This window comes from Notothenia coriiceps, unplaced genomic scaffold (assembly GCF_000735185.1).
Source record: "Notothenia coriiceps isolate Sejong01 unplaced genomic scaffold, NC01 NC01_scaffold00025728, whole genome shotgun sequence".
In the NCBI taxonomy this organism is placed as follows: domain Eukaryota; kingdom Metazoa; phylum Chordata; class Actinopteri; order Perciformes; family Nototheniidae; genus Notothenia; species Notothenia coriiceps.
Genome location: NW_011358429.1, coordinates 18,234 through 45,176, shown reverse-complemented (window position 1 = coordinate 45,176; position 26,943 = coordinate 18,234). Strand labels below are relative to the sequence as shown.

The 26,943-nt window shown below is 40.2% G+C and overlaps 3 protein-coding genes across 3 annotated transcripts; 2 read left to right on the top strand and 1 right to left on the bottom strand.

Moving 5' to 3' along the window:
* Positions 1-623: 623 nt before the first annotated feature.
* On the top strand, positions 624-3,096 carry LOC104956266 (dehydrogenase/reductase SDR family member 13-like; the record flags this gene model as incomplete). The annotated part of the gene is made up of 3 exons (XM_010783735.1): positions 624-756; positions 1,128-1,454; positions 2,697-3,096. Coding segments are annotated over 3 exons (717 nt in total), but the record flags the coding sequence as incomplete, so codon positions are not given.
* A 2,578-nt stretch (positions 3,097-5,674) lies between these two features.
* On the bottom strand, positions 5,675-8,891 carry LOC104956265 (elongation factor G, mitochondrial-like). The gene is made up of 4 exons (XM_010783734.1): positions 8,611-8,891; positions 8,341-8,493; positions 7,376-7,508; positions 5,675-5,691 (listed from the first exon to the last, which is right to left on the bottom strand). Exons 1-4 carry the CDS (start codon positions 8,683-8,685, stop codon positions 5,675-5,677), a joined length of 378 nt encoding a protein of 125 aa, XP_010782036.1. The 5' UTR covers positions 8,686-8,891.
* A 584-nt stretch (positions 8,892-9,475) lies between these two features.
* Positions 9,476-26,929, top strand: itpkcb (inositol-trisphosphate 3-kinase Cb). The gene is made up of 8 exons (XM_010783732.1): positions 9,476-9,653; positions 11,831-13,086; positions 22,281-22,380; positions 22,758-22,971; positions 23,415-23,619; positions 24,188-24,289; positions 24,750-24,821; positions 24,975-26,929. The coding sequence occupies exons 2-8, from the start codon at positions 11,986-11,988 to the stop codon at positions 25,182-25,184; spliced, it is 2,004 nt and encodes a 667-aa protein (XP_010782034.1). The 5' UTR covers positions 9,476-9,653; positions 11,831-11,985; the 3' UTR covers positions 25,185-26,929.
* Positions 26,930-26,943: the final 14 nt, after the last annotated feature.

Genomic DNA, 26,943 nt, shown 5'->3' with positions numbered 1-26,943 from the left:
TGTATTCAAATGAATTAATGAATTATTTTTTATTGTGATGTAGAGACGAGGCTTTTAGTGACAATCATGTATTGCGTTACAATTATATGTAAAAAAAAAAAAAAAGTCTAAATATGATATTTGGCCTCAAATCATCTGAGGCCTGGCGCCCCCCCCTGCAATCTTTGGCGCCCCCCCAGGTTGGGAACCACTGCTCTGGGCTAAAGTAGACACAGGACGCTGCACCCAATCCATACATAGCACTGATAATTCCAGCTGTTGGTATATCAACTAATCTGAAAAGTGTCTCTTAACTGAAAACAAAAACCTTCAAAAAAGTTGGATTTATTGTTAGTTAAGACTATGTTTTAGGTAGTTGTCCCTAATTAACTGGCTGCTGAGTGAGAGAGAATAATCACCAGACCTTTGTTAGCTCACAGTTAGACTTACTCATAGCCCTCGCACATTTGTAATAATGTGGAAGTAAGACACACTTTTACCACATCACTGTATAATGACACAAGCATTTAGAAAGTCCAGCCTGATTCCAGGAAGCATTCTAGCATATTCAAGTTTATTTTCACATGCAGAAAATGGGTGCAGGACAAGCATGTTTCCTCAATTCAGATGGATATGTGTAATAACGTCTGCAGGAGAGTGGGAACAATCAGGTGGTGTTCATGCAGTTGGATCTGGGGAGTCTCGAGTCTGTTCGCAGCTTTGTTAAAACCTTCCTGGAGACGGAACCCCGACTGGACATCCTCATCAACAACGCAGGTGAGGATGGTCAAATTGTAAATCCCTACCAAAGAGCTGTAAAGTCGAAGTACACTGATACCCCTTTTCCACTGAAATTAGTTTTGCTTAAGCGCTTACTGGGGTTATTTTGGTTTTGCAGTTGGTTCAACTCACGTAACATTAACTGGACCCACGTATAGCATATTGATTCTTAACCATAAATGCTTTAAATGAGTAGGCACTTGTTGCTGAAACAGGATAGCAAACGGGTTGTAACTCAAAAGTATCGTCACAAAATATAGGGCCTGGTTAATGTGGTGCCAAAACACAAAAAACTTGTTCGCAATTGTGCGCTGTCTTCGCATTGGTCTTAGAAAATGGGTATAAGTAAAAGAAGCGCTGTGTTTCAGGTGTGGTGGGCCACGGACATACAGATGATGGTTTTGACTTGGCGTTTGGGGTCAACCACCTGGGTCACTTCCTGCTCACCAACCTTCTCCTGGAAAGCCTCCAGAAGTGCGGTCCTAGTCGTGTGGTCACTGTGGCATCCATTGGGCACCGTCGAGGCAAAGCTCACTTCCCCCTGATGACCTCTAAGAAAGACTTGGTGTCTGGTCAGTCTACCTGGTGCAACCTCCAAGCCTACTGCGACAGCAAGCTGTGTAATGTGCTCTTCACCAGGGAGCTGGCCAACAGGCTCGAGGGCACCAGCGTCTCCTGCTTCTGCCTCCACCCAGGTGAGTGCCTTATGCAATGTCAGGCAAGCTAACATATTCTCTGGCAACCATTTTCAGATGGAAAGCATTATAATTTTCACTTGCATATCTCCGTCTCTAACCTGACAATAAGGTTTTATTAACAGGAAGTGACAGAAAGCTGACGAATACCAATCAGACTTATCGAGGAAATCTGGAAATAATGTTGGTGAAAGCTGTTTTGGACTGGAATATGTAACATTTCTGTGTTAATTTATGTATTGCAATTATTGGGTTAAGCATTGGGTCATTAGACATACAATGGCATGGTTAGGGTTAGGGTTATGATCAGACTCAGAATCAGAAACAGGTTTATTACCAGGTAGGTTTACACGTACGAGGAATTTGACTAGGTGTCGTGGTGCATACAAACAAGAATTAAAAACACAGATAGAGAACTAGAAAAATATTTAAAATAATTTAAAATATAGTAAAATATAACGGTATTTATACTGCAATGGAATGGAATAGAAGGAATACAATATGGAATAAAAATCAGCAGTAATACAAAATATTGTTGTGCATTGATGGGAATACTTATGCATGAATTGGTCATTCACTGTGATCTGATATCGTTCAAGTCACAACTATAGACAAACACAATGCGCTTAAGCTAATAACATACAAACATTTATAATCTTTCATGTCTTTATTTAACCCACCCATTAAACATTAGCACCTGCTTCAGCTCAGTCATATTCTCAGGATGTCTGGTGTGAACGGCTCTCCCAAGGTTATTCCTCAGCTTCTCAATTGGGATAAGGTCTGGTCTCTGACTGAACCACTCTAAAAGGCAGATATTCTTTTCACTAAGCCATTCTGTATTACATTCACTGTGAAGTTAAGGGCCATTGTCCTTCTGCACCACTTAACTACTGCTGAGCTTCAGCTGGCTGACATCCACTCTGACATGATTCTGTAGGATACTCAGTAAGGAAATCTCATTTATATCTGTAATATCATATATCGGGCAGAACACTACGTATATAGGCAGAGGACTCTTTTATTTATCTGTGGCTGTCTTGGTAATATAGCAGCTGTTGTTTACACTTATTGTATTTCTGACCTGCTGTATGGCTGCTTTAGATTATTGTACTATGTCACAAGAGTATCCTAGCGCAGGTCTACTGAGAGAATATAGACTACCTGTAAACAAGGCTGATGTCCAGTAATCATTCAGCACTTCCTGCGAAGCTCATACTTTTCATCATTTTCTTCTTCTAGGATATATCAACACAGAGCTGAGTCGAAGCCTTAGCCTATGGCAGCAGCTCCTCCTGATTCCCTTTGCCAAGCTCTTCCTCCAGGATCCTGAGGGGGGGGCCCAGACCACCCTGCATTGTGCCCTGCAAAAGGGCATTGAGCCTTTTAGCGGACGCTACTTCTCTAACTGTGCGCTGCAACAAGTGGGAGCCAAAGGACGGGATGATGCCCTGGCAAAGAAGCTGTGGGAAGTGAGTGAGAGGTTAGCCAGTTTATAATGACGAACCAAATCCTGATCCAGCATGTTCGCACGGTGCCTTATCGCCCACTTTAAGGACTGGTTTCTTACTGTCTATTTTTTTTTAATATTATCTGCATAACCTACACATGACGGCTGTAAGGTTACTCTGGCAAGGATGAAGAAGAAAACAGCTTTTAATACATCTTCAAAACAAATAAAAAGGTGCTGGTAGCTTGCTCTATGTCTTGCTTTTTAGCTATATATACACAAGCACAGTTCAATCATTTCAGCTAGCAGGCTGTCGAAATATTGGGGAAGTATTTTAAATGGATTTGTTAATTTACAAATAGGATTTATTTGACATATAGCCACTGCAGTATTGTAGGAGAGCATGATGTTAGGGAAGTAAGGAAGAGTTCAGTTTTTATACCCAGCATACAAGAACATTAGTACATTCGACATTCAAGTTACTTGAGTACATTTTTTGCGTTCCCCTATATTCCAGAGGAAAAGGAAAGTAACAAAATATTAAAGGGGCCCTACGATACTCATTTTCAAGTTCATCTTTTTATTTAGTGCCTCTATGCCTCTGACGTTTCCATGCTTTAATGTTCAAAAAGCTCTCACCCTCTGTCTGAAACCAGAGCCCAGTCTGCTCTGATTGGTTAGCTGGCCGGCTCTATTTTGATTGTTCAACTGCTTAGAGATGTCCCGCCCCTTAGCCTATCGCACACAAAATAAAAATAAATGTTTTCCCGTAAAGAAACAGTAACGTTTCCAAAAATATTCATATAAACTGGAAAAAAAAATAAAATCCAATTCAACGAGGTGTATTCTTCACCGCCAGTGTTATAATAAAATTGGTTTTGGCATCACTAGATCACACGACATCAAAGCTGTTGAAATAACAGATACATTAAAGAAAAACAGCAGAAAATAAAACAAATATTAATAGAAAATAAAACACTAAATAAAAAAAGAAATGTGTGTTAAAATGATCTCTACTTTTACCAGCTGTGATAGACAAATTAATGCATCAATATTCATAATCAAGTCATTTCAAATTCTGAAACGGACCATAACGCTTTATGAGCACTTAGTTAAGTCTATTTTGCTGCCAATACTTTTGTACCTTTACTTCACTAAGGTTTGAATGCAGGATTTTTACTTCTAACCCAGTATTTTTACAATTAAGTATTACTTAGGGAGGCGTGTGGTGCATTGGATTGTGCGTTGGTGTTCGGATCAGGGGATCACAGGTTCAAACCCCACTGCAATCAGCATGTCGTTGTGTCCCTGGGCAAGACACTTCACCCCAAATTGCTCCTGTGGGGATTGTCCACAGTATTGAGTATGTAAGTCGCTTTGGATAAAAGCGTCTAACAAGTGACATGTAATGTACTACTTTTAACTAAGTATAAAACAGAGTACTTCTTCTATCACTGTGGTTAATGATCTTAATTGCTTCGTTGTGTTTATAGGCCTTTTAAGGTTGTATAACTACAACAATATTCATTCCACCTTAAAAAACTCAAAAATAAAATGCCCGCTGAGGCACCGGTAAGCAAATCTTCCGCAGAGGAAATAAACAGCTGTGAATACCTTTTATACCACATAAACAGTGTAATAATGAATAGATGATTACATTTACAAAATGTCAGAAACTGGTAAAATAAACATATGTTTAGTGTTAAGGATTGGATCAGCAACAGTGGAGAAGCCAGCAAGAATGAACTAGTTAAAAAAATAATAATGATCCAACAGCACATTGTTGCACTCTTTTCATTTCAATTATTTATTCAAAACTAGTAAAGTAGTTCCAAGTCCAGGCAAGAACAATGTTTCATACATTTATTTCCATTAGCCAATATCATCAAAAGTACAATGAAATCTGGTGTCACCTTTTCTTTTCCAGCAGCTCTTCCTATGGCTTTCCTTGGTCACCCTGGCAAAAAAACATATGCCTATACTGGTGCGCTAATCCCATCACTACCTGTCTCCAATATATACATAATCAGCCAGTGCCCAAAACTGCCTTCAAAATAAAAACATTGCAATTAATTTAATACTTAAAATATTTGCAATAAATAAGGGTCAATATAAACAGAAGAAACAAGAAAATGAATCTCAAGAGTTATTACAAAATACAAATAATAAATGTCTTACCAATAAATAGTTCCAACGCATGGGTTATATTCAAGGGCCTGAGTTGTACTGCAAATCGTTTTTCAAAGTCAGGGTTAGGGTTATGTTACTGACCCACAGACTGTGTACAGTAATCTTACCTCATAAGATAACATGGAGGCCGTCAGTGTCCCGTGTGTCCACTGGGGGGCAGTAGCGTCACACAGCTCCATCTAAAGAAAGCGTCTCTTTGTGCTGAGCTTGGCCGTTGTTGCTTGGAGCAAGGTTGTTGAGGACCTTAACCCAGCAGACCTATGGATTGTGTTCATTATGAGCGCTGATTATTAACACGGATAGGCATGGAGCAGGGTCAGTTGTGTGTGTTAAGAGAGGTGCTCTTGTAATTACTCAGTAGGACATTGTTCTGTGGAGCCTTCTCCTTTAACCTCAGTGTTGGTGGGGAGGAACACTCTTCCACGATCGATTCCTATCTTCTCCCGCCTTCAACTATCCCTCTGTCCCCTTCCTTCTTCACCCCACTCACTTTGCTGCATGCTGAAAGGACCGGCGGCCAACTTGAATTATCATTGAGAAACAGCTTAACTGACACAATTCTTCTTTATCCAGTTACAGTTCAGCACTCCTTCACACCTGTCACAGAGTGGAGGTCATCAAACTCAACATCAACCCAACAAGAATTCAACACAAATAGTTCAAAAAAGAGCAACTGAAAACAGATGAAAACAGACAAAAGATATTGGTTCTAGAAAAAAATTACAATTTTCCTTTCGATTTGAAATGTCACTTTTCAATGCTGTTGGCACTGCAAACTGGATTTTATTCACCTCTACTGCATTGGGATCCAAGCCAAATTCTCTAAGAGATGATGAAACTAAATTGTAGATTTACATGGCAGTGCAGGAGGGTTGCTGTGGTGCAGCTGGTATAGCAATGTGTCCCGAAGGCGTAGGGATGGAGGTATGCAGTGGAAAAATGCTGCTCCAAAATCAAGTAAAAGAATAATAAAATCAAGGTGCCAAGAGAACAAGCTTTATAATATTTCTCGGACGATTTCTCCTAAAATGGGATATTTAGAAATGAGTTGTTGTAATTAGCTGGGACAACTTATTTCGAACTTCATTTTACCAGAATCGGGAAATGTTGTGTTAAACAAAATAGTGTTTCGTCTGAGACATTGTCTAAAAACAAGACCCTATATCTCAATGCATTGTTACTTTTTAAGTTATTTATTCATCAATTGTAAATAAACATTCTTACAAGAAATTAGGCAAATATACTTGGCAAGATTTGAAAGGTTTTAAAGTGATCCTTGGTTCCTCCTGTCCACATGTCACTCTGAACCCTCCGACACAATGAGCTTCCTCCTAATTTAGCAAAGCTTCAGTTCTTTGAGGTAGCTCTTTCCTTACAGTTGTTGCTGTTTTTTGTGTCTTTACCTGGAGGAGACCTTTTCCTGAATGTCAACATCTGCCTCATTTCATTGATGATGTTTGAGCCTTATTTTTCTTCTATAGTTTCAAAGCTCTCCTTGTAGTTTTCCTTGTATCACGTGGTTGTTGGTGGAGATGATAGCTTCAGGTTGGAACTCCACTGGAAGCCTCTGGGTCTATCTGCTGTGGTCTATCAAGCAGAGACGTAGACACTCTTTCCATTATGACTCTGCATTTAAATAGTTCATAGAATGGTGCAGTGATGGCGTATTTTTGTAGACCGACCCGGAAGTTAGCTTCACAAGGGCTCCATCGACTAAAGCTTAATTTTTTTCTCCTGCTGGATTTCGGAATACTGCAGAAAATAACTTATTTGGAAAACACACTTTATGATACTTCCATGTTTTGTTCAGTCGGATAGTCCACACATATTACCACCAGTTGTATGATGATCGGGGCGTAAATGCAATCCAGAGAAGTAAAAGCGCTAGTGTAATTCTGCAAACAAACTACATCATGCTCGCTAAGCTAAAGGCAGCTAATTAAGACCTGACGATGATAAGTAGTCTCATTTGGTGACTTATTCACAATTTTTTAATGGCAGCATAGAAGCATTGGACTTCAAGATTGGGGTATGTACTGACATATTTTCTTTCGTAGAACAAAACATGAGAATTTCACAAGCTTTTCACAAGCTTGTGTTAAACACAGACCTACTGATATTCTGTACAAACTGTGAAGTCCACTGAGACAAATGTAACATTTGTGATATTGGGCTATATAAATAAACATTGATTGATTGATTGATTGATTGACCTTTAGTTAAAAAAAAACCTAAATCAGAAGTCATATGCAAACATGTTGTCCCCAAGAACATTTAGTACCTGGTGTATCAATGATGTTGATGTTGTGATCCTTCCACACAGTGTATGTAGCAGCTGACTGGATGGTGATGCCTCTCTGCCTCTCCAGCTCCATAGAGTCCATAGTGGCTCCCACACCATCCTTCCCCTTCACCTACACAATCCAGGGGAGGAAAACAGACCATGAAAGATTCAAACTGTACACCTTTTAACCTCAACTGAAAGCAAAAACTGATTCATATATAAGACTACTAATGCTGATAATCACAGGCAGGAAACAGATAGGTAACATCACTGTAGACCATTGGAACACTGGACTCAACCAGGACTCAACCAAGGAGAACGCTGTACACCAAAACAAAAGAGTGTCTTCTCCCTGTCTGTCACTCTGATGAACTATCATCTTCTAAATCCTACAAGCTTAATGCATAGTATATAGAGATCTATTCGAGGCTGCCTGCAAAAATCAAATCAAATAATCTCCCCATAATGTTCTCGATTAATCATTTGGTCTATAAATGAAAATAAATCTCTCCAGTTTTTTTCAGTCCAAAGTGATATATTTGAATGATTTCTTTTTTAAGGCCTGAACCCAAAGCTATCCAGTGTTATTTGATAATAAACAAAGAAAAGCAGGAAACCTACATATTTTAAATGCTGCCCTTAAAATGTACACATGAAAAATTAATAACGAAGGTGGCTGATTACTTTTCTGCAGATCAACAGAATAAACCATTGTAGTTGGTCATTGATGCTTTATATAGTAATTATCGATATACAGCTGCTTTTTTCACATACTTGTGTACATATTAGTCCTGTCTATTCTTGATGTATTTGTCCAGCTGTGTTGTCCTTGTTTCTCGCCGTTATGTCTACCTATATGCATGTACTTCGAGAGCAATGCGCAAAAAGTCAAATTCCTTGTATGTGCATAACTATTTGGCTCTTAAAAGGTGGTTTTAATCATAATGCACAGCCACACTCACCTCGTGGATCTCTGCTATCCTGCCGGTATAGAAGAGGACGCGCTCGGTCAGGGTGGTCTTCCCGGAGTCGATGTGAGCCGAGATCCCGATGTTGCGGATGCTCTCGTTGAGATAGAACCCGGAGGAGCATGTCCGACAGCTGTTGATGAGCACCTGAGGACATGAAAATCAATATTCAAATCCCTGTCTGTCTGTTGACCGATCGTGAAAGGCACAGGGCTGATGGAGGTTTGGTGTCAAATGGGTTCAGCTGCAGACAGCTAACGTTACCTTTTTCAGAGTGACGCTTCCTGGAGCCAGGAGATGAGATTTGGCCAAAGACAGACCCGCCTGTAGAACTCTCATTTTGACAACTTATAGTTTGAGTGCAGGGTGGTCGTTTTACCCCTCTTCTTAACCCTGACTCTGACAACCCGGTGAATGTCACGCCGGAGCCCCGATGGTTGTGAAACGCTACTTCCTGCTTCTACGGAAACTCAGACCTGCCAAACATTTTCCAATTGCGTTTCTTGAAAACAATTAAATAACGAATGTCAAAAGGTAAAATAGTACATTTAAAAGATAAATTGTGAGAAGTATTTGTTTATGACTGTATTGACGTATGACATATAAAAGCCAAAACTCCAGAAAATGACCGATAAAACGTGCATAGATAAAAAGGCCTATGCTGCTTTCATGTGCTATCAGAGAACTCTAAACAGATTGAGACCAGCAACATGACGTGATCCCTTTTGTACATGAGAGATGATTTGGCAGAGAAAAATACCCGTTTCTTGAAGTAGATGTGTTTTTAATTGCACTTAAAAATATAAGATATGTTTAGTATAATGAATAAAGGACTACGAAAAGAACTTGCGAAAAGAAGAAAGGTTTAAGCATTTCAGAAGCAGGAAATTCAGGGGGACATGTGAAAGCAGCATTTTTAAACCCTCTTGACATGTCGATCTTTAGTGCTTTTGTTTTGAAACGTTTTGACAATAAATTAAACTATTACATTGCACTTTGGTTATATACAATTTCAATTGGTCTGATCTGTCTTTAAACTGTGTTTTTAAGGATAGTTTCGCGTATTATATAACCTCATCCTTTAGTTACATGGAACCTTCGTCAAACCTGACCCTGTTTAGACAAGCGTTTCCTCTTTCACGTCAACCACATGCTGCTACTACACTAAATCCACACACACGCACAAACACACACATCACACATCACATCCCCTATACACCCTGAATAAGTGCTATAAAGCTCCACGTCTCTCAACCCTTTAACAACAGCTGCTTCAGACACCAGGGGAGAAACTCAGGATCAGCCTGGTAAGTTTTGTTTGATATTATAAATAGTTGTATATGTATGATGCGGATTGTAACGGTATCCAAAGTCATTTGTAATTGTTTTTTAATTTGACATAAATGTTTTGTTTAAAAATATATTACACCCGTTAGAAGTCAGCTTGAGGAAGTCATGTATATTGACTGTATTGCCACCAATACATTTACTCAAAATACACGAAGAGAAAATAAACCTACATTTCGTTTCTGTCCACAATTTGTCAAGTATTACATTTAAAACAATTATTGTGTGGCTTCCTTATAAAACCACTAAATACAAAGTGTCTGTTATTTCCTAGAATATTTAATTTTAGAGCAATTTAAGAAAGTTTTACACCGTTTCCATGAAGTGTGTCCTTCAGATTAAACAACTAGATGCCGAATAAGTAGATTATTTTAATAAGTATATACATTCATTTTCCTCTCCATGTACACTTGTACAATATAGTACAATTCAATACAACTGTTCTTTATTAAGGGTTACTTTAGGATTCTGTTCAGTATTTGTCGTAGAACGGCAATTCAATTATGATTAGCATCAAGTCATATTTTTGTAATCGGGCAGACTAAGTGTTGTTGTTGCACTGGACTTCTGTGATTAGTGATACATTCCCAACAATGTCAACAGAAACTGAACATTATAAACGTTGTGGTTGCATTGGATTCAATATATGTACCTAATGAATAGTCCATTGATGGTGATACTGTTGTTGTGAGTGGATTTAACTTTGGTGTAGATACATTTTAGTGTTTTGTAATATGTTTGCCAAGGAATGATTACTATGAGTCACGGTATGTCGATGGGTTGATGGATGGGTGGAAGTGTGCGTAATCTTTTGATTAAAAGAATCTATTCAATGCTACCTTGTTTCAAGCATGTCAGTCATTCCCCATGGTGTGAGTCATCATGTATGATTATTTATGATTTTGATTACACAAGAATGTCCTTGAATATACTTGAATGTGAGAGTCTGTGTGGGGGATGTTCACAATGAGTTGTTCTTTCCATTGTGATCCTTCCTGTCTTGTTTCCCCTCCGTGAGCATTCCCTCCTTACATCAGGGTGACTGCAGTGTTCTCACAGTAAATTACAGAAAATCTCTCCCAGCGGCTCACTGCATCTTGTGTAATGATATTTAAATATTTCCAGGATTCTGTCTTGTCTTAGGAAATTATGAAACGTGTCTTTCCAGAAATCTAAAATGGGGGCTATCAGTAGGCTGGAATGTGTGATGCATACAGGAGTGTATTATTCACCTTACAGTTTTCAATTTTACCAACTATATTTCATGATCAATTAAGGCCAAACAAAGGTAGTGAAGCCATACAATTTGTATTTTCTGTGTTTGGACATCTCAGCATTTGTTTAATGACTTAGTTGTGATTGAAGTTATTTAAAAGGCAACATTATCAAACATTTGCTGGTTCAAGTGTTTAAATTATAAGGATTTTCTTTTCTTTTTAAAATATCTCTGTACATTGAATGTGACCCACAGTCGTTTTAGGCTGTGGGTCAAATACATTAAACAACTTGAAGTTTACTTTGGATGTTGTAAAACGAGACATATTTCCTGTCATCTTCTTCACCAATGATTCATCGATTAATACATTAATCTATGAAAATCATACTAATATACAGCGTTACATCTGTTAAGTAAAACAATACTTTACACATAGCCATTAAGGTCTAAATGAAAATGCTTAAGATATTACAAGTTTCATAGACAAGAGCACAGTGTCCAGGCACAGGAGGGCAGTATTACTCTCTTACCAGTACTGGTGAAACTGAGCATGAAACTCATTGAAACCTTACATTTCTTTGCAATCAACTGTTGTTCTGGAATATTTAAATAACTCCTACTGTCATATGTTTTCAGTGCATATAATCTGACTTTCCTTCTTTCACTTTATTTGTCGTGCAGCCTACTAATTTCTGAATACCAGAAATTATAAATCACAGATGAATTGCCAGGAACTGTGATTAACAACAGCCAGTGTTTACTGTGGCCCTCAGACATATGCAGGTGCTTTTATATGGGCTATTAATGATTACATTATCAGTCTGATTGTTAGACTTAATATGGGGAGTGTTTTGTATTGTATTGCTCATGCAGTTATTGTGTTCACTAAATCATTGGTCATCTGTCTGTTTGTTCTCACAGATTCTCCGCCTTGGAAAATAAAATGGAGCAATTTAGGATGTCCACGGCTTTGTGTGACTAATGGCTTAATGTACATTGAGGGAGTTACAGTTGGTGGTTTCAAATTAAACCACTGAGGGTGTGTCTGGGTCACTGTTACTACTACGGCATGCAGGATGGGACAAACTCGCTCGGATCTCTCGCACAGCAGCAGCGCCAGCCCAGGCAGAGCGAAGTGGAAAGCAGGCGAAACAGCCCAGCGCCTCCGTATCTGCACATTTAGGAGCGGGCCGAAGCGGCGGGAGTACCAGCTGAACAAAAACCCGATGAAAAATAATGTGTTATCGTGTCTGGGAAGGAGAAAGCGAGTCTCCAGCCAAACTGACGCGGATTTACCTTGCGAAAACGCAGCTGGAGATCCAGCAGCGCGTCGCGATCACAGAGTAGGAAAGTTGCCGAGGGACGAGGTAGTGTCGGCGGCTAGGGAACACCGAGCTTCCGCGGATTGTTTTGAGGCTCCATCCGGCTTGGATGGTCATGTGGAGGCTATCCAAAACGCCGTGAACCGAGAGGACGGATCATCAGATGCGTCAGGTTTTGAAACTCGGACCGGTGAAGTCGAGGAGCCGAAATCCGAGCGAGAGTACAATGCCTCGGATGCCCCGACGAGGGCCATGGAAGATCAGCCACCGTGGGGAAACAACCTGGGTGGTATTGTGTGTGAGGCTCGGGAATTAACGGGGGCTAGTAGTGTGAGTTCAGCCCCGCTGCTCACCTCTGACACGGACACTGAGAGGACTTCCCCGGATCAACCTTTGGACAGTGGGCTATCGATACCGGAGGATCACGTTGAGGCTAAAATGACAAAAAGTGACTGTAGCAGCGTGTCAGGTCGGCCCGATCCCACCGGGGAAAGTGAGACCTTGAAGGATTCTGACAAGGCCCTTCAGAATCCCCCAGGAGGTTTCCAAGGAACTATACCGACACTTATCATCACCAGAGACCCCAGCCCGACCCGCCCCCCGGAGACACCGACCCTGCTGACCCCCGGCTCGTGTCTGGAGCCTCAGCCGGATGACGAGTCCCCCTGCTCGGACAGTGGCTGCGGAGGGTCCCCTGCCCTGATGCGATCACCGAGGAAGCTGTCCAACTCCTCCTCCATCGGCCTGTCCTCAGCCTCGTCCTTCGAGGAGTCCGAGGACGACTTCACTGGGAGCGACTTCGAGTCCAGCCTGTCTCCGGCCCGGTCCATGTGCAGCCCGGACGATGGCTCAGGGGTGAGTTACTTCCACACAGCCTATGGTTACTTCTCACTCTTTTGCAAATCAAAAACCTTAGGCTAATAAGCATGAGAAGCTGTAACATACATCAAATCATGAACAGGTCTTTCAGCTTTGGCTTCCAAAAAACAAAATACATGCAGAGATTACGCAATTGAAATGTCAGTCATGCATGTGGCCTCAACTGCCAAAACCATGGTGCAAAATTGCTATACAGCCACAAAATAACTGGTTTTAGAAAAAAATGTAATGGATGTTATGTTAACATGTGCACATGAACATACTCAGCATACCTCACTGTTTACAGGACACATGCAGCATACAAGCATGAAAACATACACGCATTTCCTTATTTACTGTTGCATACAGTAGCTGTTGTACTTGAATGCACATGCACAATGATGACAGCCACTTTCTTAGGCTGCAAGATGTAATCACTGCTGTCACCAGGCTGAAGCGTTAACTATGTCATATCAATGTTATTTTAACAATTCACATGATGCTTCAAGTGCTTTTGTGTACATTTTTTAAATAAGGCTCCAGTCAATCAGTAGGTTCTCAGTAAAAATGTGAGGGCTCTCATGTCGTTTTGGCTGGATCTCTTGTGTGTTTTAAATAACTGAGGAAACGTCAGTGCAAATATAATAACAATAGCTTTTTGTTTGTCTAATGTGAAAGCCTTCACGGTTGAATTTACACCACCCTGATAATGAATCACAACTATAACAAACTGCCTCTTATCTCACACCCCCATGCCTGTCCCTTCTCTCCCATGGCTCATGATCACATGGCTCAGATGCAGTGCCATTTAAACAATGTCTGGATGCTCGTTCTAATAATTTGTCATCCCACCACAGCTGCCACTTCAGCCCAATACAGTACAGTCATAGATGCTATGACAGCATTCTAGAAGTTAGTTTACTGGCACATAGGCTTTGAGTTTTCCTCTCGTCTATACGTGAGATGCAGTTTAAAGTTTTGAAGTAGAAACACGGGATGCTTCCCCCCTGAGTCAGGAAGCTTTGATGCACTGTGTCGACTAGTAATGCTTGGAATGAGACTTGTCTTGAAAACAGGATGTTGCCACTTGTCGTCTCTCAAGTGTGTGAATCCTGAATGTCCAGGTTTTCCATTCAGGCCACATCACCAAGCATGAATGTTGAAAGATGTTCAGCATGCCATTCATATTGCGATGCTCCAAACGAGAACCCTGGCACGAGCTATGTATTGTGTATATTTTAATAATCAAGCTGCAGTTATTTTTACCCAGTAGACAGTCCTGTCTTGCCTGGTATTTTATTTCTTTTTTTCCAGAGGGTGAGACAGACATGACGCAGAGGAAAATGGGATTGAAATGTTTTCAATCCCATTGAAACCTCAAATTTTACATATTTTCATTGCTGGTACCTTACAAACTAGGCTTTATCTGGCATCAGACGCTGCTGCCTTTATTTACATTGTGAGGTGGAAATTTGCCTCCAGTTAAAGACATTTAACTGTCTTATTAAGGGGATTCATACTGTGTATCATGTACTAGTCTGCTCAAGTGAACACTACAATACATACAAACACAGCGGTTAGTCAATCCTTGGCATACACATTTGTTTGGATTTCAAATGTATATTATACTAACTTTTAAAGTGATAGTGAACTTTGATCAACATCACTCAATATGTTCAAGCATTACTGTAGTCCCTTATAGCTAGATGAAAAAAATGTTTAGGCAAACAATAAATATAGCACATACATTATCAATAAAAATAACGCAATTCTAGCAATAAACACAAACAAGCTTAGCAGTATTTACCTCGTCATGTAGGCTAAGTTATATAATTGAAAACATAAATTAAACATAAATCATTTTTGATCAACAATGATTTTGGCCTTATCATTGTCCTATGCTTACAGCAGTTTAAAACACAAAGACTTACAGTTTACAACGTTTATCATCATCATCAGCTTTATTTAAAGAGACTCTTGGTCCATTTTAATTTAATTTTTTACATTATGATCAGAAATGCAATGCAAATCGCATTAAAGAAGCTGAAACCAAAGTGTATAATTGATACAGCTAGTGTCTTAACCAAAAATAATCCAACTCTCAATATAGCATTCTTGATGCCTCTCCTGGATGACTCTCTCATTACCCATTTTGGTTATCTTGGTTTGTTTTCAGCATAATTATGGAAAAACGACTGGCCCAAATAATATGAAACTTGTTGGAAGCCTGAAGCGTAGACCAAGGAAAAACCTATTAATATTTTTAGTGGGTCAGAATCACGGGGTGGATACAGAAATACTTTTTTCAATTACGTTAATATTGCAAGAGGAAAATTGGTCTTGGCGGAGACTTCTACTCTTGAGTTAAATTATGGGAGTCTTTAGCCGTCACATTCCTCCACATGACAAACACAGGGATTGGCTGCCTGCCACTAACAGTAATGATAATAATGATCATTTGTACCAGCAGGTCAGTGGACACAGAGTAGTTTCCCAGCTCTGACACCCAGGAAATGAGCAACATTAAGAGTTGCACTTGAGCTGTCGTAACAAACGTGACGTCGCTGGCCTGTGGTTTCTGATAAGGGCTGTGTTTTAATGGGCACATTTTGTCCTCTCAAAGTTTGTAGTCAGTCATACAGTAGGCTAATTAAGAGAAGGAGGGTGTGCTTGTTGTTGTTGGGTTTTAAAAGGCTGTGGCCACGCTGTCAGCTCCCAGACAAACCAGTTACATTTCGCAAGCTCGCTAAAGGGAGCAGATACTTGCTCAAACATGCAGAGAGATGCACACATACATACAGCGATGCCGTGTTGCATTCACAGCCTGTCAGCGTGTGTCATGGAAAATTGGGCAGAAGGCAGAGCCGGTTGCTAGGCGACATCATTGCCATATATGGTACTTTTTTTCTCTCTCCTTGTCTTGTTCTCTTTCTCACACAGACAGTATCTACTCTGTCCCTGACGCTTCAATGTTATTAGATGCACATTCCTACAAATGTCTGCCAGCCATGCACATATTATTTTATAATTTATTTCCAACATTATGACACACTCTTTCTATCCCCTTGCTATTTTGCCCCATGAGACATATAGTGGAACCGAAAACAAAAGGAAAATGAGCGTAAGCTGACGAAAAGATAAGAAAAGACACTGAAACTTTGAACATGTAACCTACACAGGAATATCATTCTTATTTATGCATGCTTATGCACATGAGCCACAATCACAGACTTGTTTTCCATGGCACACATTATACAAAGCCCCACACATTAATCCCACAGCACACACAACATCCACGATACAAACAAAGAAAGCAACACACTACATGCTTTTTGCGTGTTTGGAGCAACGTTCCAATATTAATAGATTACAGTATTTTTACAGCTTGGCAATGTTAACAGTCAGTGGTGGAGAAAGTATTCAGATCCTTAACTTTAGTCAAATCTGCAATGCCACATGTAAAAAAACACATTAACAAGCATAACTTAAGTATGCATAACAAATTGGATTCAAGAAAAGGTTATTCAACCTAAGAAGAATGTGATTTTAAGAATACAGTATTTCCTTCTGATTTGTAGTGGAAATACATCTAATTATACCATTTTAAAACGTGTATGTTAAACTTAAACATTGTCACAAAGCTGGAAACCCACGTTTGCATGCATGTATCTAAAAGTTGATGTTATGAAGATACTTATCACACAATAGCATATCATATGAGGATAACAATTAGGGCAAATTAAAGATATATTTTAATACAGGATATTTGGACATTTTCTTTTCAACAACCAAGTAAAAATAAGATAAAAGAGTAATGTCAGTAACTCAAGATATAACCAGTTTATCTAACGTTAGGTATTTCCCTTGATAAATGACGTGGTCATCAAAATCTCTAAAGAGTAATCTTTTGATTGTTTAAGCGCTAACATGCATACAATGAAGAGGACACAGACAATGTCAGTGGGAAGAAATACAATCATTAAAGTAGTTAAAAAGTAATTTATCTGATTATATTTCTTTTTAAAGCCCTGCCATCTTCTGCTCACTCAGTGTCGCACCACAGCTGAGCTGCTTTAACTCAAAGACTTGAGTCAAGGGAAAGGGATGTGGTTTTAAAGTTGTGAAGTAGTTTAGAGCACAAAGAGCTCTGACAGTACCTGAAGACACTCTCCATGTACACACATGTAGTCACTCCTGTAGCCGATGATAGTCGTCTGACAGGTTTCTACACATACACACACCTGTGTAGGTTACATAGTGACGAGGAATCTGGCATGCAGACAATAGGAGAGCACTGGGAGGCTCTGGGAAGGCCTGTTGTCCCTACCCCCATGAACCTGTCAGGAGATTGGCTCAGTTTGGGGCTCAGGATAGGCCCTGTGGGGATTAGGGGATGAGAAAGAGAGAGAGAAGAAGAACAAAGGTTAGTGTGAAGGTAACAAGAAGGAGACAGCTCATTGTGTGTGGAGGTTCAGGGACGGAGGGACTTGTTTGGGCAGGCAGAAGGTAGAAAAAAGAACAGCTTTGTGAATATGCTGGACAGCAAAGAACATATATTGAGAAATTGTTTAGAGAAAAAGGGAGAGGTGGAACAATGTTGCAATAGGAGAACTTTTGAATTGGGATTACAAAAGAAGTTGTTGAGAAGCAGACGGGGGCTAGTGTGAGAAATAAGATTATAACAGAGGAGGATTATTTACCAGGCGACCCAAGCCCCAGTGCACAGGAAGGGTTTACAGACTGACTGAAGCTAAACAACCAGGAGCATGACAGAGCATTAGCTGGGAGCTAACAGGCGGTCCTGGATCAAGAAGGTTATAGATGATTGTGAATTACATCAAGCTGACAGGGAGGCACTCAGCCCTGGTGACTCTCTCCCGTGGAGACCTTGTGCTGATGGTGCGGAGTATTTTGTGCTGGCTGCGTTCCCGCTTGGTCTCCGGGGCTGTGTGTGCCTGTGTCAGTGCCTGCCTCCTCCTCCACTACTGCTCTGTCTGCCAGGTAAGGAATTACCGACACATAGACTGTCACAGTGCATTTTATAACGTCATGATTCTTTATAAAGATCATATCAGATAAATTTAATCACTTGAGTGTGACGGGTTTGGGTATTCAAACGATGAGAGATGTGCGTATGTTGCTGTATGTTGCTGTATGTGACGGTTGTTCTGCCCACAGTATGCAGTCGGTCTTTTATAAAAGACGTCCTCTCTATCTGGGTTAAGAAGCCTGTAAGCCACCCGCAGGATCAGCATGCTTCAGGCTGTAATACTTTAAGCAATCAATTAATTTCTCAGTCCTGAACTTTGGCAAATACACTCAGTGTGTTCTAGGTAATACTAATGCTTTATACTGCGAGGTGTCAACCCCACTCAGTGTGAGAAATAAATAGGGGCAATCGACAAAACAGCCCCCAAGTATTTGCCCGAAGCAACACAATTAAAGGGGTACATTTTTTTTGTGATTTTTGTAAATTACATTGCATTTAGCTGAAGCTTTTATCCAAAGCGACTTACAATAAGTACATTCGACCAGGAAGATACAACCTTGAAGAAAACAGAATCATATAAGTACATCAGGTTTCATAGAGCCAAACATTTCAAGTGCTACTCAACTGGCTTTAGATAAGCAAGCCCTTTTATTAGTATATAAGTGCTTTATTAATAATTCTATCGCTCGAAGTGGAGTCGAAAGAGATGAGTTTTCAGTCTGCGCCGGAAGATGTACAAGCTATCTGCTGTCCTGATTTCAATGGGGAGCTCATTCCACCATTTTGCATAAATGCATTCAAATTGTTCATCTTAGGAAAAAAGAATGATTGCAACATGAGAAAATTGTTTTATTTTCTACCCCATTTCTACGCTAACACTACTATTATCCGTGAATGTGGACTAAAATGATCAACACCTCTCACGATATTGCAAAACACAACAGCACCAAAAGCTAAAGATTTTAAACAGAAAATACTCCTTAATCTTGTGTGTGAATTTATACTTATACAAATAGGGATTTTGCGTGTTTGAAAGGTGAAATAAGGGGACATTGAATAGTCCCAATCCAGTATGGTGTGTCATAAGAACCTGTGTGAGTGTGTGAAGATGATGCCAGTGAATTGAAGGGTGGGATGTGAGTAAAAATAACTTGAGCACATTTATCTGCATCAACGCTTTGGAGATGCTTATAAAACAAGGAAAGCTGCAATGCCCTCTGTGTTATACATTGGGAGAGTTATATAACGGAGAAAGCGAGAGATGGTGAAGGATGAACTGTGAGAGGTGAAATGTGACCCTAGTGTTTAAAAAGCTGAAGTGTGGGAGGCTGGATGAGACGGCAATAACACTATACAGTTTGAAGTGAACAGTCCAGGCTTTTTGAAATGTACTTTCTAGGGATGTTTTGTGCATAAACCTCCATTAGAAGCATTAACTCTGGCTGTGTCAGGTAATTTAGATAGATTTGACCCCACAGAGGCAACACATTAAGCTGTCAAGCTGAAGCAATTAGAGAAAGAGCCCGATGGCATGAGGATAAAAGAAGTGAAAGAAGAGATGCTGGAGATTCTGGTGTCTGCTTTACCTCTCTCTCTTGTCGACCAACCCCCCCAGACTTTTTACTAATGTGACAGATGAGGACAAGTAAAGATAAGATATAACATAAAAACCTTGGGATACGGCTTGGTAACCTGTTGTGTTGGTTTCCAAATACAGACGCTATTTGAGGAGACTATTTTTGGACTAAAGTGTTTGCGTTGTTTAAAACTGATATTTTACATAAATACAGTATGATGGTCCTGCAGGCAGAAAACGTGTTGCGTCATCTCATTACGCTTCATTTATAGTAGATTTCAAAATCACTCAATTGCAATTTCCCACACACATACACATACTGTGTAGGCAATACATGTACTGAAAAGGACAAAACGCATATTAAACAAAGTAAAAGAGGAATTTGACAGACGCAAAAAAATGTAATTATACTTTTGTATAAAATAGTTACAGTATCATTTAGGTCATGATGATTGTGTTGTGAAAACTGTTATGACGGCTCGTAAAGTATTATCCTGTTACTTTAAAGGGACTGATCATTTGCTGAGTCTTCAGTCTGATGGACTCTTGTGTTATGAACTTTACACAGCTTCATAATTATCCCTTACTGCAGCACTTTGGAGGCCAAAACCTGGCACCAGTTTTACTGTACTGACCGGGCCGGGTGTCTGAAGGTGGATTGCTTGTTGTTTTTATGTGACATAAGGACAGTCTGGGTATTTTTCGGCTTTGTATGAATAGCTTTGACCTGGTGTAAACATTGAAAAGTTCATACGTGCTAGAAAGACTGAGAAATAAATGTTTCTTCATTTCCTGAAGAGTATTTTCAGCCTCTAAGGAGTTTAGAGTTAATGTTTAATGTTGAATACAGCTAGATATAAAGGTAAGAATGAAAAAACCCGGGCCAGTGATGCAGAGAGAACGTCATGTGGGAGAAAGAATTTTTTTTAATCCAGCCGGAGAAAATGTACTGCCAAGAAATAAAGAACTAAGAAAATAAATTAAGTGATATTCCTTTACAGGCCCAAATTGGCAATGGTTTTCGGAGGAAGATTGTAGAAAATTGAAGACAAGCGCATGTCCAGAAATAGTGCTGTTGCCAATCAAAGAGAATCTACTGGATTTGATTCAGGAAGGTCATAAATTAGGAACACATGAGCAAGGAAAAAGTTCCCCAAGTTCCTACTGTGGTGAAATGCACTTGGTGTACTTGCTTCATCGCCCTCCTTTGACCTCAGTGTGACAACCTTTATGTCGAAGTTAATCTGTTGACACGATTAAACTGTCTCGTGTTCACTCTCATGACTCTGTCTCTTTTGTCCATCTAAAAAAGCCAGACGTGACCGGCCGTGTGACGAAGCACAGACATGTTGCACACCATTTCCCATCAGAATGATTAAAAACAAAGCTAAACAGTGAAATGGCTAAAGCTGATGAAAATTGGTATTAAATATTTATATTATGGACTAAGCCACAAGAACATTTTGGTTGTGCAACCCTGTGACGATAATGAAGGATAATAAATTGTCCTTCCACACTTAAGTTTGAATTTATAACACAAAACAGCCAACTGTCACCTAATAATAAATGAGTAACCTGTATGGCTCCATCACTCATAGCTGAGTTACAAAACAGCCGTCTTTAAATTAATGTCTGTTTTTTTTGTTTTTCTGTGTAAATACAGACTGTGCCGTTTCCGTGGCACTGAGACAGTTTTATTGAGTTTCAACAGAGCAGCTGTGGAAAGAATGCATGTGAGGAGAGCAGAGATAGGCTGACATGTAAACACGGCAGAGATAGGCCTGCCTGGAAGCAGCACAACCATTCACAGAAGCTATTTAGTTATAAAAAGATTAGTTTTATTATTATAGCCTTTTGTCCCTGCATTTTATTACTATATATATTAACTTTATACTTTATATTAACCCTTTTGTGCCTTTGTCATATTCCAGTGTTCCTGTGTTAAACATGTATTTTCCTTCAGTACAAAGAAAAAGAGAGCAAAACTAGGTTAAAGGTCTACTGTAACACACACACTCACTCAACAAACACATTCACATATCCTAAACTGGCTGTCCATTTGTTGTGATTTTCCCACACACACATGCTTTAATCAATGGAAGGTATGTTCCCCTCAGATTGCTTACGTCAAAGTCCCCCGTCGCACACTGTCCTTGCTCTGGTGTTTCCCAACAAAGATAACTATGTACACACACACACACACACACACACACACACACACACACACACACACACACACACACACACACACACACACACACACACACACGCACAGTTTCGGACTGTAAGTCTCTGTTTTATGACACCACAGTGGCTTTAGTAAATGTTTTATGAATGGGCTTTGTCACATAGGTTTTGCACTGGCCTTAGTGGATAAAGGGGAGGATCTGTTCAATGTCTACTAAGTTGTGTGTGTGTCTATGTGTGTGTGCGCGTCAGTATATGCACATTACAGGGTGTGTTTTCCTTGAATGAACAATCATTCTCTTGCCTGTTTTTTGTGCTTTTGTTGAAGCGGATAAGAAACCCTCGCACTGTTTCGCCAGAGTGTCAGATTTGTCACTTGTGTGTCACGATCCGCACCTTTTTGTAACAAGAGCATGACGTGGATTTTTCTCTTTCCAGAATAAGTCCTGGCAGAAACTAAAGACCATGGTTCACTGGTCCCCCTTCGTCGTGTCCTTCAAGAAGCGTTACCCATGGGTGCAGCTAGCCGGCCACGCAGGTATGCATAAATATAGAGTTTGCATGACTTTGTCTGCACTAGGGCTAAATAATATGTGTCTTTGTTAAAGATTACAATAACAATACTACTTATGATAAATGAACAATCAGTTCTACCTTTCTGCTCTTTCCAGTATACTGCTTATACAACAAATTGAACATTAAACTGAACACAAATGAAACAGAATGATTAATGGTTACATTTGGAAGTTAAATCCCTGAGTACAATGCTGCAGTCTTTCGCAGAGAGTCTTGCTGTAATTGAAATGGAAATAAAGATTTAAAAAACAACATGTTGTGCAGCCCTACTCTGCAGAAATCTCACTCATGCATTATTTTTGTCTTCATTGTTTAATCTTGTCTGTCTCTTTCTCCAAGGTAACTTCCAGGCCGGGGAGTACGGCCGCCTGCTGAAGCGGTACTGTGAGTGTGAGCAGCTGTGTCTGCAGCAGCTGATGAAGGACACTCTGCGCCCCTACGTGCCGGGGTATTATGGGGTCGTCCAGAGAGACGAGCAGGACTACAACCTGATGGATGACCTGCTGGCTGACTTCGACTCGCCCTCCATCATGGACTGCAAGATGGGCAGCAGGTAAGACTCAAGATAAGGGAAGCACTTCTGTGTGAGAAACCTTTTCCAAAGGTCAAAGCAGGGACTATCAGTGAGCCTTCAAAACAAACCTTTGATCACATCTAAAGCTTTACAATGCTGCTGGAAGTGTTCAAATATTTATACAGTAACTTTTTTTTATTTCATGCTTTTTGCTACTATTACTGTTGTTATAGTTTTTAACTTTATTTTATGACTTTTAGGCCGGATGTGCAGCCGACATTTTTATTATTTTCTCATGTTGTTAAATTGTTGAAATAAGTGTAAGTAGTTCTTAAAAAACTACAAAAGTTAAATATAAATAACAATAAGGACGTAACATTATTACAGATAAATCTGATTTAAACTAGCAAAGAGAAGGAAAATGAGAAAAATAAGATATTAAAATGCATACAACTATTTTTAATGAAGCCCTTACATTTCAGGACGTACTTGGAGGAAGAGCTGTTGAAGGCCAGAGAGCGTCCACGTTTGCGGAAGGACATGTATGACAAGATGGTAGCGGTGGACCCCGGGGCCCCCACAGAGCAGGAGAAGGCCCAGCAGGGAGTCCTCAAACCCAGATACATGCAGTGGAGGGAGACCCTCAGCTCCACAGCCACCATGGGCTTCCGCATCGAAGGAATAAAGGTCAGAGGTCATCCTGGACTTGTTGCTCTGATAGCATGCCTGGCTGTAGTAGTCAGTGCTCATGAGGAAAGAAATAGTAATCCATCAATGGGAGTAAATATTTATTAGTGTTCACTTGGAGGACCGCACACGGGAGAGGAAATGGAAAACACAGTTTGTTAAAGTTTAGGCCGGATGTGCACCCAACAAGGAGGACTGTTTGTTCTTTCAAAAATAAACCCAGGGCTGGTCGCACCAATAACTGTAGATGTGCATGAACTCAGAATTTAGGGAAATATTTCACGACACTTTATTAAAAGCAGCTGCTCCCATTTCCTCTTGAACAAGTAAATGCAGCCAAGCTGTGTCTGTGGCCTTTTTGCTTTATACGTTAATATTTGTTGTTGTTTGCAACAAATGCATTCTCAGAAAAACACAAACCTAGAACAAAGGTACTTCTGATAGTGTTGCACTGAATGCTCACCAGCTAACATTAGACCTGCGGCTTGGACGGGATGTTGTCTTTGTACAGGTGAAAATGTGTAAAGGGAGAGAAACCAGATATCTTATTTGTTCTTTTGTTCAACAGAAAGCTGATGGAACATGTAACACCAACTTTAAGAAGACGAAGCGCAGGGAGCAGGTGATGCAGGCCTTGGAGGACTTTGTAGCTGGCAACACTCAGATTCTGGTACGTTAGTAGTTCTGCTGTTACTGCTTGTTTTTGTGAATGTTAAACTGCACGGACGATTATTTTAATGGGAAAGTTGAACCTTTTGACCAAGATATAGATCAGCATGTAACCCCCTCTACAACAGCAAACTGCAGTTTAGTGTACTGTAGTCTTGATTTGAAAGAATAAACTATCCAGATACAATGTGTTTATTATTGATATTTAGAGGTAGAGGGACTTTTTGGCTTTTGGGCAGAGCCAGGCATACTCTCGCCCCCTAATTACAGTCTTTATGCTAAGCTAGGTTAGCCCGCTGCTAGCAATAGGTTCTTATCGATTGTAAAGACAGCGTTTATCAAATCTATTGAGCAACAAAACATCAATAAAGGTTAGGAGTCTTTTAGACTCATGGTTAAGTAGGAAAAAACATTATTTATGGTAAATGTTTCTGATGTATATCTCTTTATCTTTTTCTCAGAAGCTCTACCTGCAGCGATTGGAGGAACTTCGATCAGTCCTCGAGCAGTCGCTCTTCTTCAGGTCACACGAGGTGAGACCCACTGACACACACTCACTTTTCATGTTTCCCTCCCAAACCTGCTGGGCGAGTTGAACATTCTGTGATATCATCCTGTCAGTAGCTACTGTATTGAATTTCTAACACACCCAAACTCCCTCGTCTCACCCGTCCGTCCCTCCGCAGGTCGTAGGCAGCTCCCTGCTGTTCGTGCACGACGCCTCGGGGAAGGCCAGAGTGTGGATGATCGACTTTGGGAAGACGGTGCCCCTGCCGGACCCCCGCACCCTGGACCACAGGACCCCCTGGGTGGAGGGTAACAGGGAGGACGGCTACCTGTGGGGACTGGACAACCTCATAGACATCCTCAGCACTATGCTCCCACAGACCCCCTGAGAGGGAGGACCCTAATGAGACATTTGTGATACATAATCAGGAGAGTTTTGAGAAAAGTAGACTGACAGAGGAAGGATTAGAAAATGACCACCAGTTGGGTCTTCACTACCCACGCCAAGTGTCTTTATCCTATTGTACTTGTGTGAGAAAAGACGAAAACAAGGACAGGAGCTTTATTGAAAGTGGAATATGCCAAAGACCGACTCCTTGCATTATGCTCCATTTGTGGATCCCCGGGACAGATGATCTGCGAGGACTTGATGCAAGGAAGAGAAAGAGGGAGAATTGCATGCAGCATTGTAACTTTTTTGTCAAATTGAGAGTACAGTCCACAGAAATCATGGACCTCTCACTGCCCTCTTTTCCTACAAAGGCAGTTCTCCCTTCTCAACATCTCCCCCTGTTGGTTAGAGTTGCACACAGCACTCTCACAACCATGAACCTGATCCAGAGGCCTTCCCACAACGCCTTCAAGGAGCACTAGGCAACGGGGAATGTTATTTTTTGTGATGTATAAGTACACGGCAACACTAAAACACTGGTCAGACCTCGTGTTAACTAACTCAGTGTGTAAATACATTTTTATTTAATTTTTTTTGGCCTTGGTATAACCTCTTTACCTTGTTTGTAATATTTCTGTGCCTCGCATTTTCAAAGAGCGGTTGGATCATTCCAGTGCAGTGGACTCATGCTACTTTCCTTCCAAAGAGTTCACCCAAGTGTAAACTGATTTACAATATAGTCCCAAAGCTTAACTTGTTGCAAGTGTTTTCTAAATTTGGGTTTTTGTATGATATGCAGTGAAAGGTTTTTTGAATCTCATTGAACTGTGCAGTAAGCAGCTTGGCAGCCATGTTTGTCTGGGATTTGTTGCACTATGGATCCTCACAAAGCCATTGAACAAATCAAGCGGTGCCTCAGAGTGTCTTAAGATGGGAAGCAGCAGTCAAGTACTGGGTTTACAGATGCAGAAATGTACAAGTGTATTGCATGAATTCAATTTGTTGTTATCACTTCATTTAATCTGATCAGTGTTGCTTCAGATTTGCTGGGAGTTTCACAGAAAAGCAGTGGTGCGCAAAGAGTGAAATTAAACTGGAAATACCTGATTAAACTGATAAGTCTGGTAAGGCTTTTGTAAGGTTACATTATATATCAGCTTACATGTGATCTTCAAATGTAACCTATGATATGTATGACACATAATCAAATCCAAGAATATTACACAAGGATGTTGAGTAAATCTCATTTAGCTACACTAAACACGGTTTGGTTGAATTTTCTGTACGCAGGATGGAAAGTTTACAAAGCAAAAACTTGGTTATGATAAGATATGAAGTCAGTGCTTCTGATAATGTCTGTTGTTCCTTGACTGCAATGCAGCAGATCGGTGAACTCGTCAGTTTCGGTTAGTTGTAAACATCTGACTTCATGTAATCTGAGAACAAATTTTAGGAATTTGGTTTTTCCATTTCCTGAAGAGTAAACGTACACTGACAGAGGATTAAGCTGTTTACAAAGTATTATATTTCTTAGCCCACAAATCCTCTATATTTGTAAAATGGCAAATGATCAGGTTCTCTGGGTGCTGCTTTATAGGTAAGAAAACTGGAATTATAATCACATTTTGTATTTTTAAAAGGCAGCCTATTTTAAAGCTGCAAAGCACAAACAGGCTGCTGAACATTGATATTAATTCCCTGCTTTGTCCAGATCATGGATTGCAATAAACTGGAAATAAGATACTTCAGAGTTCGTG

Coding starts and splice junctions, on each gene's coding strand:
- itpkcb (XM_010783732.1), top strand. CDS start 11,986: ATGGGACAAACTCGCTCGGATCTCTCGCACAGCAGCAGCGCCAGCCCA. Junction 22,381..22,757: donor GCAGCTAGCCGGCCACGCAG/GTATGCATAAAT, acceptor TCTTTCTCCAAG/GTAACTTCCAGGCCGGGGAG. Junction 22,972..23,414: donor GACTGCAAGATGGGCAGCAG/GTAAGACTCAAG, acceptor CTTACATTTCAG/GACGTACTTGGAGGAAGAGC.
- LOC104956265 (XM_010783734.1), bottom strand. CDS start 8,685: ATGAGAGTTCTACAGGCGGGTCTGTCTTTGGCCAAATCTCATCTCCTG. Junction 8,494..8,610: donor GAAGCGTCACTCTGAAAAAG/GTAACGTTAGCT, acceptor TCATGTCCTCAG/GTGCTCATCAACAGCTGTCG. Junction 7,509..8,340: donor GGATAGCAGAGATCCACGAG/GTGAGTGTGGCT, acceptor TGGATTGTGTAG/GTGAAGGGGAAGGATGGTGT.